The sequence below is a fragment of the Podarcis muralis genome, chromosome 8 (assembly GCF_964188315.1).
Source record: "Podarcis muralis chromosome 8, rPodMur119.hap1.1, whole genome shotgun sequence".
Taxonomy (NCBI): domain Eukaryota; kingdom Metazoa; phylum Chordata; class Lepidosauria; order Squamata; family Lacertidae; genus Podarcis; species Podarcis muralis.
In genome coordinates, this window is record NC_135662.1 from 23972673 (window position 1) to 23985275 (window position 12603).

Below are 12603 nucleotides of genomic sequence, written 5' to 3' on the forward strand. Positions count from 1 at the left end.
GTGTCCTAGAGGTACCAACAATCCATGTTTAAGCCAAGATATAGAAAAGAAAATATTGTATAAAGCTACTGTTCTTGCCTGTCAAGCGATTAAGCAATTTCAGTTTAAATGTCAGTTTGAAGATGAGAAACAGGAAAACAATGCAGAAATATTAGTTGCTCTTAATTCTTCTGTTTTGGTGTTATCCAAGGCAATAGTGTTCTGTAGCCACTGTATGACCTACCCAACGGCAATTGCAATCCTTACTTTTTCAAAGCTAATTGTTCCATGTTTAGTTTACTAAATGTCATCTGGACTCAGTAAAAAGCAAATGACCTGCATTGAATTAGTATAATTGTAACACAAACAAAATATCACATAGTTTGGGTCTCATACAGGAAAGGAGAAAGTTGGAAAAAATTCCCTGTTTGATAAATAAAATCTGAGATATGAAACAGGTTTAGACATCTGTTTTACCTGTTTTGGACTCTTAAAAATACTAAATTTTTACTTTTTCTTTTTCACTATTGGAAAATAACATTTCCTCCCTCAAACTTATTTGACTGTCTCACATCAGTATAGGGTTATTTTAGCCAATTTAATCCTTTTTAAAATGGACTTGTAGGTTGGAGAGTGGCAAACACCTGCAAGAAGGGTCTGTTACCTATGCAAGAGGCTCAGTCCTAGGCAGTGCCCCCCTAGGAGTGATAGGCAGGTGATCAAGAAATGGTCAATTTGAAAGATAAATTAGACGAGAGCAAGGTGAATACTGTAGGTAGTTTTAAGAAGACTAGTACAAATACAAGTGACATGTTGTATCTTCACGAGCAGTCTATATTGACTTTGCCAGAAGAAGGTAGGGGCAGAAGAGAGAGAGAAACAGTGTCTTTTTCTGGCTTTTTGGTTCTATAGTTCTGGTTATATGAAGCCTGACCAGTCACTGGTACAGGGAATCTCTGCAGAGATCCAGGATAGAATATTGTAATTCTGTAATTATTTGAAACCTACTAATAGCAATTGATCCATGTACAAGCCACAAAAAGTTAAGTACACTGATGCCTACGGAGATCAGTGAGATTTCTTTTGTGTGTTGTAGCCAACATGCGACAGGCTTGTTTAGGCGTTATTAAAGATCACATGGGGAATATTTACACACAGGTGTTATTAAAGATCACATGGGGAATATTTACACACAGGTGCTTACATTTCTATTTGCAGTTATTATGGAAGCTAGATCATTCAGTTAAGAATAAAAGAGAGAGAAAAGAAAACGGTTGTTCTTGATATGCAAGAAATAATGCAGACACTGTGGGCCAGACAATGTGTGATTATAACAGACCCCGCACACTGTTCTTCCCCATAGCACTTCCTTTATTACAGACTCATTTCTGGTATTGGAGTCTAGTTGCAGAATAGATGTCCCAGGGGTTGGGCAGGTGAGTGAGCCAGATAAGAAAAAGTGGCAAAAATTCAACACCCTCAACCTGTGGGCCCTTTCTGCACTCTTACCCTCTGCTTTACATATGATCAGGGCAAATCCATTCTCAAAGAATGGTTCTTTTGCCTTCACATATAGTTTGATTCAAACTTGTCTCTAGACAGCTTCATTAATGTAAACTTTAAAAAAGTCTTTCTGGCTCACACCAGAGGCCCATCTAGTCTATCTATAGGACATCTGCAATATCTACCTGAGTACATCTTACACTCTCCCCACTTGTTGTTGTTGTTGTTGTTGAGTGCATCTTACACTCTCCCCACTACTACTACTACTTCTTCTTCTTCTTCTTCTTCTTCTTCTTCTTCTTCTTCTTCTTCTTCTTCTTCTTCTTCTTATTTATATACTGCCCTATACCCGGAGGTCTCAGGTAATTACCAACAATTGGCACACAGAGGTAGAACATATCCATTGTGGCTAGCATGTATAACTAAAGTTAATCAAATTGAGCTTCTTTGAAAGTATCATGCTTGAAAAGTGCTAGAAAGCTACTTTTACACATTTGACCTCTTGAATTGTTATCATAGCATGTGCAAAACTGCAGAATAATCTTGAAGATAAAATGCCTATCCTTTGGTAATCTTTGCTCTTAATCATGTGACAATTGTTCCCTTATCTTTTCCTCCTCCTGTGACATTTTCTGCTGTACCATCCTATCATAGTTTGCATTAAATAATATCCAAAGGTCATAATTTTAAGAGTATTTGCAGTTTATGGGTGCAAATTATGGACAGCTAAACTACTGGTGCAATGATAGGAGTGAGGCCTCGTCAGCATATAACACCTGTTCTCAGAGATCTGCAGTGGTTGCCGATTTGCTACCGGGCCAAGTTCAAGGTGTTACTATTAGTATATAAAGCCCATAAGAACTTGGGACCAGTTTACCTATGAGATCGCCTTACTTACCCTATATAAGGCCTTTCAGCCACTTTCATTGGCAGAACTCTCGCTGTTACAGGTGCCACATAATACATGTTCCACACTTGTTGGGATGGCTAGGTTGCTAAGGGTCAAAAGAGATGTACAGTGGTACCTCGGGTTAAGTACTTAATTCGTTCTGGAGGTCCGTACTTAACCTGAAACTGATCTCAACCTGAAGCACCACTCTAGCTAATGGGGCCTCCTGCTGCTGCCGCGCCACCGGAGCAGAATTTCTGTTCTCATCCTGAAGCAAAGTTCTTAACCCGAGGTTCTATTTCTGGGTTAGCGGAGTCTGTAACCTGAAGCGTATGTAACCCGAGGTACCACTGTACAAGGAAGCTGCCTTGTTGTGAGCCAGACTGAGAGACAATGCCTCTTGCCTCAGTACTGTCTGCAGCATAGATAGCTAATAAGTTATCCACCTTGATGTTGGTAGATTACAACTCCCATCACCCCCGATAATTGGGTATGCTGACGGGCTGATGGGGGCAGGGGGAAGTTCAGCAACATTTGGAGGCACAGTGTTAGCTTTCTCTGGTGTACATTGACTGGCAGCAGCTCTCCCATGTTTTCATACAAGGATCCCCCCCCCCCAACCTATCTGGAATTGCTAGGAATTTATTTTGGGACATTTTGCATGCAGAGCTACAGCCCCTCATCTTATAGTGTGTGTATATACAGTGGTACCTCGGGTTACATACGCTTCAGGTTACATACGCTTCAGGTTACACACCTGAACCCAGAAATAGTGCTTCAGGTTAAGAACTTTGCTTCAGGATGAGAACAGAAATCGGGCTCCGACGGCGCGGCGGCAGCAGGAGGCCCCATTAGCTAAAGTGCTGCTTCAGGTTAAGAACCGTTTCAGGTTAAGAACGGACCTCCGGAATGAATTAAGTACTTAACCTGAGGTACCACTCTCTCTCTCTCTCTCTCTCTCTCTCTCTCTCTCTCTCTCACACACACACACACACACACACACACACTCTTTATGTGGGCTGGGGGATAAGTGGGATCATCACTGGTGTGGAGAGAGGTGGGCTTTTTAATCCTTTGAGCCTGCTGCATTCCTGTTCAGAATCTTCCTTCTTACCCCACACTGGTTATTTACGGCGAGAGGACAGCTTTGGCCCCAACTCCGCTCCCAGTCTAGCAACGGGATTTGTTTTTATCAACTTTTATGTGCAAGCTTAGTAACTCAGCTATCTTCTGTAGTAAACTGAGCAATGTATATTGAGCATTTAACTGTAATGGATGTTTGTTTCCTTCACATGGCCAAAGCAATTTTATAGTGTGGTTCTGAGCTGCTTTGGAGCTGATTCTCAAACAACCTTGTAAAGTGAAATAAACTCTGAAGGGTTGGAATATACTCTAATTATCCTGTATATAGTGGTTTATATAATAAGTTTTATAGTGAGTCGTTGTGTCATAGGTCACTGTTAATTACTATATGGAACTTCAGCTGACTCTGTGATGATGATGATACTAAAGAAAACAGTAGTTAGACCATTTTCCCCCTTTAGGTTTTTTTTTAAGCTACTGCAAAACTGCCATTCTAACTTGAACATTATGTGTCAACTTTCCAACTTTCCAGGTTCAACCTGGTTATTGTCAAGGTCACAAGCAAATACTTTATCTTGGCATGTCCTTAATTTTAAATTCAGGTATGCTGCTAAACAATTAGTTTGGATTTGCAGACTTTCTAAGATGAATCTGTTGATCATTGCTAACTGCCTTAAACGTATGTACATTTTGGGTGTAACATCAGAACACAAGAAGCCCTTCCTCCAAAGATCACAGGGTGGTTCACAGGATAAAAATACAAAATGAGAACACAAAATACATAATAGAAACAAGAACAATCCAATAACCCCCCTCCCACAAACACATTTAAAAGGCCATGGAATGTTAATGAGCCCAAAGCCTGGCTTAAAGAGAAATGTTTTCACCTGGCACCTAAAGGTATGTAATGAAGGTGCCAGGCAAGTCTTCCTGGGGAGAGCATTCCACAAATGGGGAGCCACTGCAGAAAAGACCTGTTCTCATGTTGCCACCCTCTGCACATGAAGAAGGGCCTCAGATGATGATTGCAGAGTCCAGGTCGGTTCATATGGGGAGAGGCAGTCCTTATGCCGGTGGGAAACCTGCAAGCGGAATCCAAGCGCAAGAGCCCTCTCCTCTCCTGTGGTTTCCAGCAGCTGGTATTGGGAAGCATTACTGCCTCCAGCTGTGGGGTCAGAGCAATAGCCATAATGACTAGTAGCTTTCAGTACTGTTCTCCATGAATTTATCCAATCCTCTTTTAAAGTCATTTGAGTTGGTGACCGTCACTGCCTACTATGGAAGAAAGTCCCATAACTGTGCACTACACAAATAAGTACTTTCTTTTTTTTCCTTTTTTGCAGTGCATGTGAACTTCTATGCATGCCTACATAGAAGTTCAATAAACTAGCACTTTAGGGAGAGTGAATCTTTATCTCTAGGAAAGTTTGGCAGCTTCTGGGAGATTCTTACATTGGGAAGTAGTAAAAGTAGTAAAAGCACACACCCTGCAATTTTGCATATTACAGTCATTTTATTATTGCATCATTCCCCCACACCCATTATGGTGGTGATGTGGAAGCTGCAGTATTAGCACAATTCCTTCCTCTGCCTTTGGAATAAACTGAGGAGCCCTAGACATGTTGGAGGAATCCAGGTTGTGGCTTCTCCCCTCCCATTGTTATTTCCGTTTCCAGGAAAGACAAAACTTGTGGGGGAAATGGCCCTGTGCTACCTTCTTTTTTAGCCTCTGAAGGAGTCGTGCAAAAGGAGCTCCCACAATATAATATAAGACAGAGGGACTCGGCATACCACTTCATTCTGATTAATATGTAGTTTGGTTCCAAGCTTACCTGCTTTAACAATTAACTCTCATTCTTTATCTATTTTTATGTAGTGAGGTTTTTATTGCATTGGCAGATTAACAGAAACCTAATCAATTTGTTATGTGCTCTAAAATATTACCTATTTGATTTACCCAGTTTACTGTTTTGTATGTATGTGGCATATAATAGCTGCAAGATCACATTTTATGTGCTTAACCAGGAAGTGCTTTTGCCTCTCAGCCAAAAGACTGTGAAATACAAAATCTTCTCTTGAGACTGATTAGCAATAATAGATAAAATAAAGAATGATGTGCACAATGAGGTACGGTTTAAATAGAGGAAATTGTAATGGGAAGTAGCTACATTGGTAGCAGATGGATTTGGTTCCTTTATCTTGTTGATATTGGAAATTCAAGACTAGCTAAACTCCCCTCACCCCCTTCCAGTTTCAACTTGAAAAATAAAGATAAAAGGAACAAAGTTGTTTTAATCTGCTGAAATACTGATATCCTTACCTTTTCTTTCACCCTTAAAAAAACCAGGCAATTTTTATGATTCCTACGAACCCCCCTCCAACATTCCGGAAGCCAGAGCTTTGGTCTGATGAATTCACTGATTTCGTGAAAAAATGTTTGGTGAAGAATCCTGAGCAGAGAGCAACTGCAACCCAACTTTTGCAGGTCAGTATTCAGCTGTGTTCCCTAGGGAAACTTGGATTTATGCCCCCAGCAGATGTAATCCAACAGAGTCTGGATGGCACCATATTGGCTATTCCCTGATCCAGAGAGACAGTTCTGGGAAACCTTTTCCACTTACCCAGCTTTCTTAAAAACTTAAAATATTTGGTATTGGTTTTAGTCACTGTTGAATTTTGCATGCTGCTCCCTCCTTCATTCTTCCTGCCCTCATTCTGGAACTCCCTAAACCATTTCTATCAGCTAGCAAATCTGAGTCTGCTTTATTTGAACTGTTTCTCCCTCCTTGTCCTCTCCAACCCTCTGCTTTCCATCTTTTCTTATTTTCCTGCTTACCTTTGTCATTCTTGAATACTTTTGTTGCAGTATAATTTTGGGTTTTAGTTCTTTTCTTCTGTGATAGCGGGCAAAAATACAAATCCAAGTGTGGCCCAACTTCATTTTAGTACTGTGTTTCTGCACAGGTAGCAAGCACACTGTCCTGTCCTCATGCAGCTTTAATTGTAAGCATGCTTACCTGGGAGTAAGCTTCATTAAATTCAGTTCTGGGTAGATATCATAGAATCGTAGATTTGGAAGGGACCTCAAGGTCCAACCCCCTGCGTTGCAGCTAAAGCATCCCTGACAGATGGCCATCCAACCCCTGCTTATGGTTAGGATATGGTTAGGATAGCACTGTAACTCTTTTTATTCTAGATGGAACTGAATTAATATCCCTGTACTGTTTTTGTTTTTATTTATACTTATTTGTAAAAATATTTATATACAACTGTATCATAAAAATATTATCACAGTGGTGTATAACAGCAGCAGCGGCAGCAAAAATAAATAAAACCAGACAGTAAAATCATAAAAGCTAAAACAAGATGAAAGCCATAATTATTACTATTTTGGTTATTAATTGCCTTCTATAAGAAGTCTCAAGTTGATTTACAGTGAGAGAGATAATAAAATCAACACACAAAATCACATACAAAAGATTAAAAACACAATTACAACAATCTACTAGAAACTTATTTAAAGATAAAACAAGATAATCAAGAAAAAAATTACAACAGTACTTTAAAACATAGGTAAAGGTAAATGTACCCCTGACCGTTAGGTCCAGTTGCAGATGACTCTGGGGTTGCACGCTCATCTCGCTCTATAGGCCGAGGGAGCTGGCGTTTGTCCACAGACAGCTTCCAGGTGATGTGGCCAGCATGACTAAGCCGCTTCTGGCGAGCCAGAGCAGTGCACGGAAACGCTGTTTGCCTTCCTGCCGGAGCGGTACCTATTTATCTACTTGCACTTGACGTGCTTTCAAACTGCTAGGTGGGCAGGAGCTGGGACCAAACAACGGGAGCTCACTCGTTGCAGGGATTTGAACTGCCGACCTTCCAATTGGCAAGCCCTAGGCTCTGTGATTTAGACTTTAAAACATTGTTGTTGTTGTTTAGTCGTTTAGTCGTGTCCGACTCTTCGTGACCCCATGGACCAGAGCACGCCAGGCACCTCTGTCCTCCACTACTTCCCGCAGTTTGGTCAGACTCATGCTGGTAACCTCGAAAACACTATCCAACCATCTCGTCCTCTGTCGCCCCCTTCTCCTTGTGCCCTCCATCTTTCCCAGCATCAGTGTCTTCTCCAGGGAGTCTTCTCTTCTCATGAGGTGGCCAAAGTACTGAAGCCTCAGCTTCACGATCTGTCCTTCCAGTGAGCACTCAGGGCTGATTTCCTTAAGAATGGATGCGTTTGCTCTTCTTGCAGTCCATGGGACTCTCAAGAGTCTTCTCCAGCACCATAATTCAAAAGCATCAATTCTTCGGCGATCAGCCTTCTTGATGGTCCAGCTCTCACTTCCATACATCACTACTGGGAAAACCATGGCTTTAACTATACGGACCTTTGTTGGCAAGGTGACGTCTCTACTTCTCAAGATGCTGTCTAGGCCTGTCATTGCCCTTCTCCCAAGAAGGAGGCGTCTTTTAATTTCGTGGCTGCTGTCACCATCTGCAGTGATCATGGAGCCCAAGAAAGTAAAATATCTCACTGCCTCCATTTCTTCCCCTTCTATTTGCCAGCAGGTGATGGGACCAGTGGCCATGATCTTCGTTTTTTTGATGTTGAGCTTCAGACCATATTTTGCGCTCTCCTCTTTCACCCTCATTAAAAGGTTCTTTAATTCCTCTTTAAAACATACAAAGGTTAAAATACTAAAACAGATTAAAATAACCTCAATGATCATATGTATAAATAAGGCACAATTCATTGATCCAAATCCTCTTCCCAATGACACAGACATGCTTGCTATAAATTATTCAGCTAAAATTCACCCCCCCCCTTCAACCATAGCAATAAAAACCAGCAGTTGAAGAATGCCTGGGAAAGCAGGAGAAATGCCGCCACTGAAAAAGGTCATCTCTCATTACCACCCTGTGACCACAATAGTCCTGCAACCATGTTCCATGTGGCACGGGATATGGGGGGGAAGAACTTGATTTTATAGTTTACACATCTGATGCTGGGAATAAGGTGATATCTGTGCAATAAAAGCACAGCCTTGAGGAGAGACATCCAGGCTTTGTGCAGAAAATGGATAATGGTGCATTGCTTGCACTAAAATGTGATTGTGTGGGAAGTTCTTGTGCTGTAGTTACAAAAAGAGTTTGCTCTGACTTTTGTAAGAAAAAAAATCAGCAATATTTTTAGCAACTTTTAATAGCGAAGCAAAATATATTTTTGAGAGCACAGCCTATTAGGACATATCAAGGACCATTAGGACATATCAAGAGTCAAGAGCACAATTTATGAGCTTTCTCCTTTAAAAAACCCCCACCAAAAAACAAACAAGCCCCAAACCCTATGGGGCAGGAGTCAACTAATAAAGTCCCATTAGTGGAAACTAGCACAAGGGGACTTCCTCCATCTTCTCTCTGCATGCTCCTGAAATTGGCTCTTGGGGGTTGGGAAAAACCCCAGAACATTGTTCAGGGGTAGGAGAGGGGGACCATTCAATCTGGCAAGGTGACATGCTTGCCCTGATGGGTGGTATAATTGACATAATGCAACATTTAATTTCTCTCTTGGGTTTTTATTAGAAAAATTGGTTTAAAATTCCAGTTGGAATTTTAATGTACAAATGTTAATACAGTGGTGCCTCGCAAGACGAAATTAATTCGTTCCGCAAGTCTCTTCGTCTTTTTTTCGTCTTGCGATGCACGGTTTCCCATAGGAATGCATTGAAAATCAATTAATGCGTTCCTAGGGAAACCGCCTTCAGACCAGGTCCGGGGACAGACTGTCCCCGGACCTCTTCTGAAGGCTGGGGGGGGGGGGACAAGGGCTTTTCTTCCCACCCCCAGCATTTTAAAAAACCCTGGGACAGCGGAGGACTTCTCCGCTGTCCGGGCGATCTTAAAATGCTGGCGGGCGGCATTTTAAAATCGCCCCGGGACAGCGGAGGACTTCTCCGCTGTCTGGGGCGATTTAAAAGCCCCTGGGAAGGCAGGCAGGGGGGACAGACTTTCGCCCCCCGCCCGCCTTCAGAAGGTGTTCCCGCCCCCCCCCGCCCGGCTTCGCAGCAGCGCTACGAAGCCCGGCGGCTGGGGCAGGTGTTCCCGCCCCCCCACCCCGCTTCGGAGCAGCGTTCCAAAGCGGGGTGGCTGGGGCAGGTGTTCCCGCCCCCCGCCCGGCTTCGCAGCAGCGCTACGAAGCCCGGCGGCTGGGGCAGGTGTTCCCGCCCCCCCACCCCGCTTCGGAGCAGCGTTCCGAAGCGGGGTGGCTGGGGCAGGTGTTCCCGCCCCCCGCCCGGCTTTGCAGCAGCGCTACGAAGCCCGGCGGCTGGGGCAGGTGTTCCCGCCCCCCCCCCCGCTTCGGAGCAGCGTTCCGAAGCGGGGTGGCTGGGGCAGGTGTTGCCGCCCCCCGCCCGGCTTTGCAGCAGCGCTACGAAGCCCGGCGGCTGGGGCAGGTGTTCCCGCCCCCCCACCCCGCTTCGGAGCAGCGTTCTGAAGCGGGGTGGCTGGGGCAGGTGTTCCCGCCCCCCGCCCGGCTTCGCAGCAGCGCTACGAAGCCCGGCGGCTGGGGCAGGTGTTCCCGCCCCCCCACCCTGCTTCGGAGCAGCGTTCCGAAGCGGGGTGGCTGGGGCAGGTGTTCCCGCCCCCCCGCCCGGCTTCGCAGCAGCGCTACGAAGCCCAGCGGCTGGGGCAGGTGTTCCTGCCCCCCCACCCCGCTTCGGAGCAGCGTTCCGAAGCGGGGTGGCTGGGGCAGGTGTTCCCGCCCCCCCGCCCGGCTTCACAGCAGCGCTACGAAGCCCGGCGGCTGGGGCAGGTGTTCCCGCCCCCCCACCCCGCTTCGGAGCACCGGGAGAAGCGATCTCCCCGCAGCCCCTTGCTTCAAAAGAGGTCCGGGGGCAGACCTCTTTTAAAGCAAGGGGCGGTGGGGAGAAGCGATCTCCCCGCCGCCCCTTGCTTCAAAAGAGAAGACCCGCTGTCCCCGGGGCAAGCTTCGTTTTGCGAAGCAAGCCCATAGGGAAATTCGTCTTGCGAGGCAACTCGAAAACGAAAAAACCTTTCGTTTTGCGAGTTTTTCGTCTCGCGAGGCGTTCGTCTTGCGGGTACCACTGTAGAAAGAATAGGAAAGCAGGTGATCTATAAACAGCCATATTCACAGAACACATGCCAGTTCTTAAACAGCAGTGTAAATTTTATTAAAATAGGTGGGTTTTCTTGATTTCTTCAATATCAGCCTGAGAGTTTTAATTTTACTTCATTTTTACTTCATTTTTATTTCATCATTGTAGGTGGCCCAGCGCTCACGTAACTGTGGCTTAGCAAGAATGACAAACCATGGCGGTTCCCAGATTACACATTGTGGCTGTAGCACTTTCCCTCCAGTTCTGTTACCCATGGCTAACCATGGTTTAGAGTAATGTCACAACTTAACCTTGATTTGTAGTTTGTTTTCCCTAGACAAATCACAGGTGGTAAACCAGGAACAAACTTTGGTTACAGCTTATGGTTTGCCTGGAGCAAGACAAGCCACTAGCCTGGATTTTGATGGAATGCTAAGCCAAACCATGGCTGGTGTGAACCAGTTCAGTGGCTCAGTGATTCAATTTATGTGGATCATTATATTGCCTGCTCTGCTTATGGCCACTAACTTGCATTGTCAGCTTGTTAAGATGAATTAAATACTGTAACTGAATGCATTAAAAAGTTTATTTTTCTATGTCAGGCTATCTTCTCTTTGTTTATTTACCACCTAATTCACATTTCCTTTGGACAATTATATCCTTAACTGTAAAGCAGTTGTGATTTGTAGTAACATTCTTCTCATGGTTGCTGTTTACCTAAACAAACAAAATGGAAAATCCTATTTAGCTGCAAAGCGGTTAAACAGATCATATGTTCTTTTATTCCAAATTTTAATTGCTGTCCAAAGGGAAATGTTCTTTCATGCACTGGTCTGTGAAGTTGATTGACATGTTGTTTTAACATGTTACACCATATTTATACTATATGTACAATGTCTGTGGGCTCCGTTTTGTATAACTATATAGTTTTATTTTCTAGCATCCTTTTATTAAGAATGCAAAACCAGTTTCAATCCTGAGAGACTTGATTACTGAAGCTATGGAAATTAAGGCGAAAAGACATGAAGAACAGCAGAGAGAACTTGAAGAAGAAGACGAAAACTCGGTGTGTGAGAATATAATTATCTATTTTGTAGCCAGTTCCATGGAGCTGGTTTGCACGTAGTACTAAACCATGGTTTAATGCTATACAGATTAGCCTGAGTGAAACATTGGACTCCACCCTCTTGCTTTCCCCCCTTGTGGCTTAGCATTGGGAATCCTGCTTTAAAACAAGCCAGTGGTTGCTAAATGAGCCATCTTCAAGCCATGGTTTACGAAGCTAGCTTGTTTAAAAAACCATTTCAGTTTTTTCTTCCAAAATGAAAATAATCTCACCAGCACTCCTCCCAGCTGTTCAGGAGGAGGAATACACAAGCTGATGCTTGCTCAGGCTTGCTGAGGTTGCTCATGCCACACTAAGCCATAGTTTAGTGTTGCATATGAACCAGCCAGCATCTACATATTTAAATGATCAGTTGTGATCAAGAGAGTTGCCCCTGGGTTTTACTGAGTTTTATTCTTGGTAAGTGCCACGTAAAACCCCAGATTGCAAAAGCAGTTTGTAGGTTTGTTGTAAGCTTTTAATTATTAGAAAGGGATGGGCAGTTGGCTCACAAGCAGTCTGGCTCCCTCCATTTTAGTGGGAATGCAATCTTGATATTTTACCCGCATTCGGGAGCAGATAGAATCAAGAAGAAGAAAAAAAAAAGGGGGGGGGAGGGGAAGTGATTGCTCAGTTTCTCATGCCAAAACATAAGCATGCTTGAGATTGTAAATATATTCTTTCTCATAGAAAAACTACTATAAACAAAGGCATGGTGTGTGTGGACATTTCTAGTATGACCATCTTACCTGTACTGGCCCTTGTTTTAATAATAATTGGCCATACAACCTTTAAAGAACATGTTAGAGAATTAAATTTATAACCTTGCCAAATACAAGCAACAATTTGAGTAGATATCTAAGGGCTAATAGGAGTATAGCAGCAGTCTGTGAATGTCTATCAGTGTTTCGTGCTGTGTCTTTTGTGACTAG

General features: G+C 43.7%; 1 protein-coding gene across 4 annotated transcripts in view; it reads left to right on the forward strand.

The window, feature by feature from the left end:
- The window catches only part of STK3 (serine/threonine kinase 3), a 110021-nt gene that overhangs the window by 32225 nt on the left and 65193 nt on the right, over positions 1 to 12603 (forward strand). For all 4 annotated transcript variants that reach the window (XM_077932828.1, XM_077932827.1, XM_028736414.2 and 1 more), the window contains exons 7-8: positions 5802 to 5939; positions 11507 to 11632. In XM_077932828.1, the coding sequence (XP_077788954.1) occupies positions 5802 to 5939; positions 11507 to 11632 (264 nt within the window). The remainder of the gene's footprint in view (positions 1 to 5801; positions 5940 to 11506; positions 11633 to 12603) is intronic.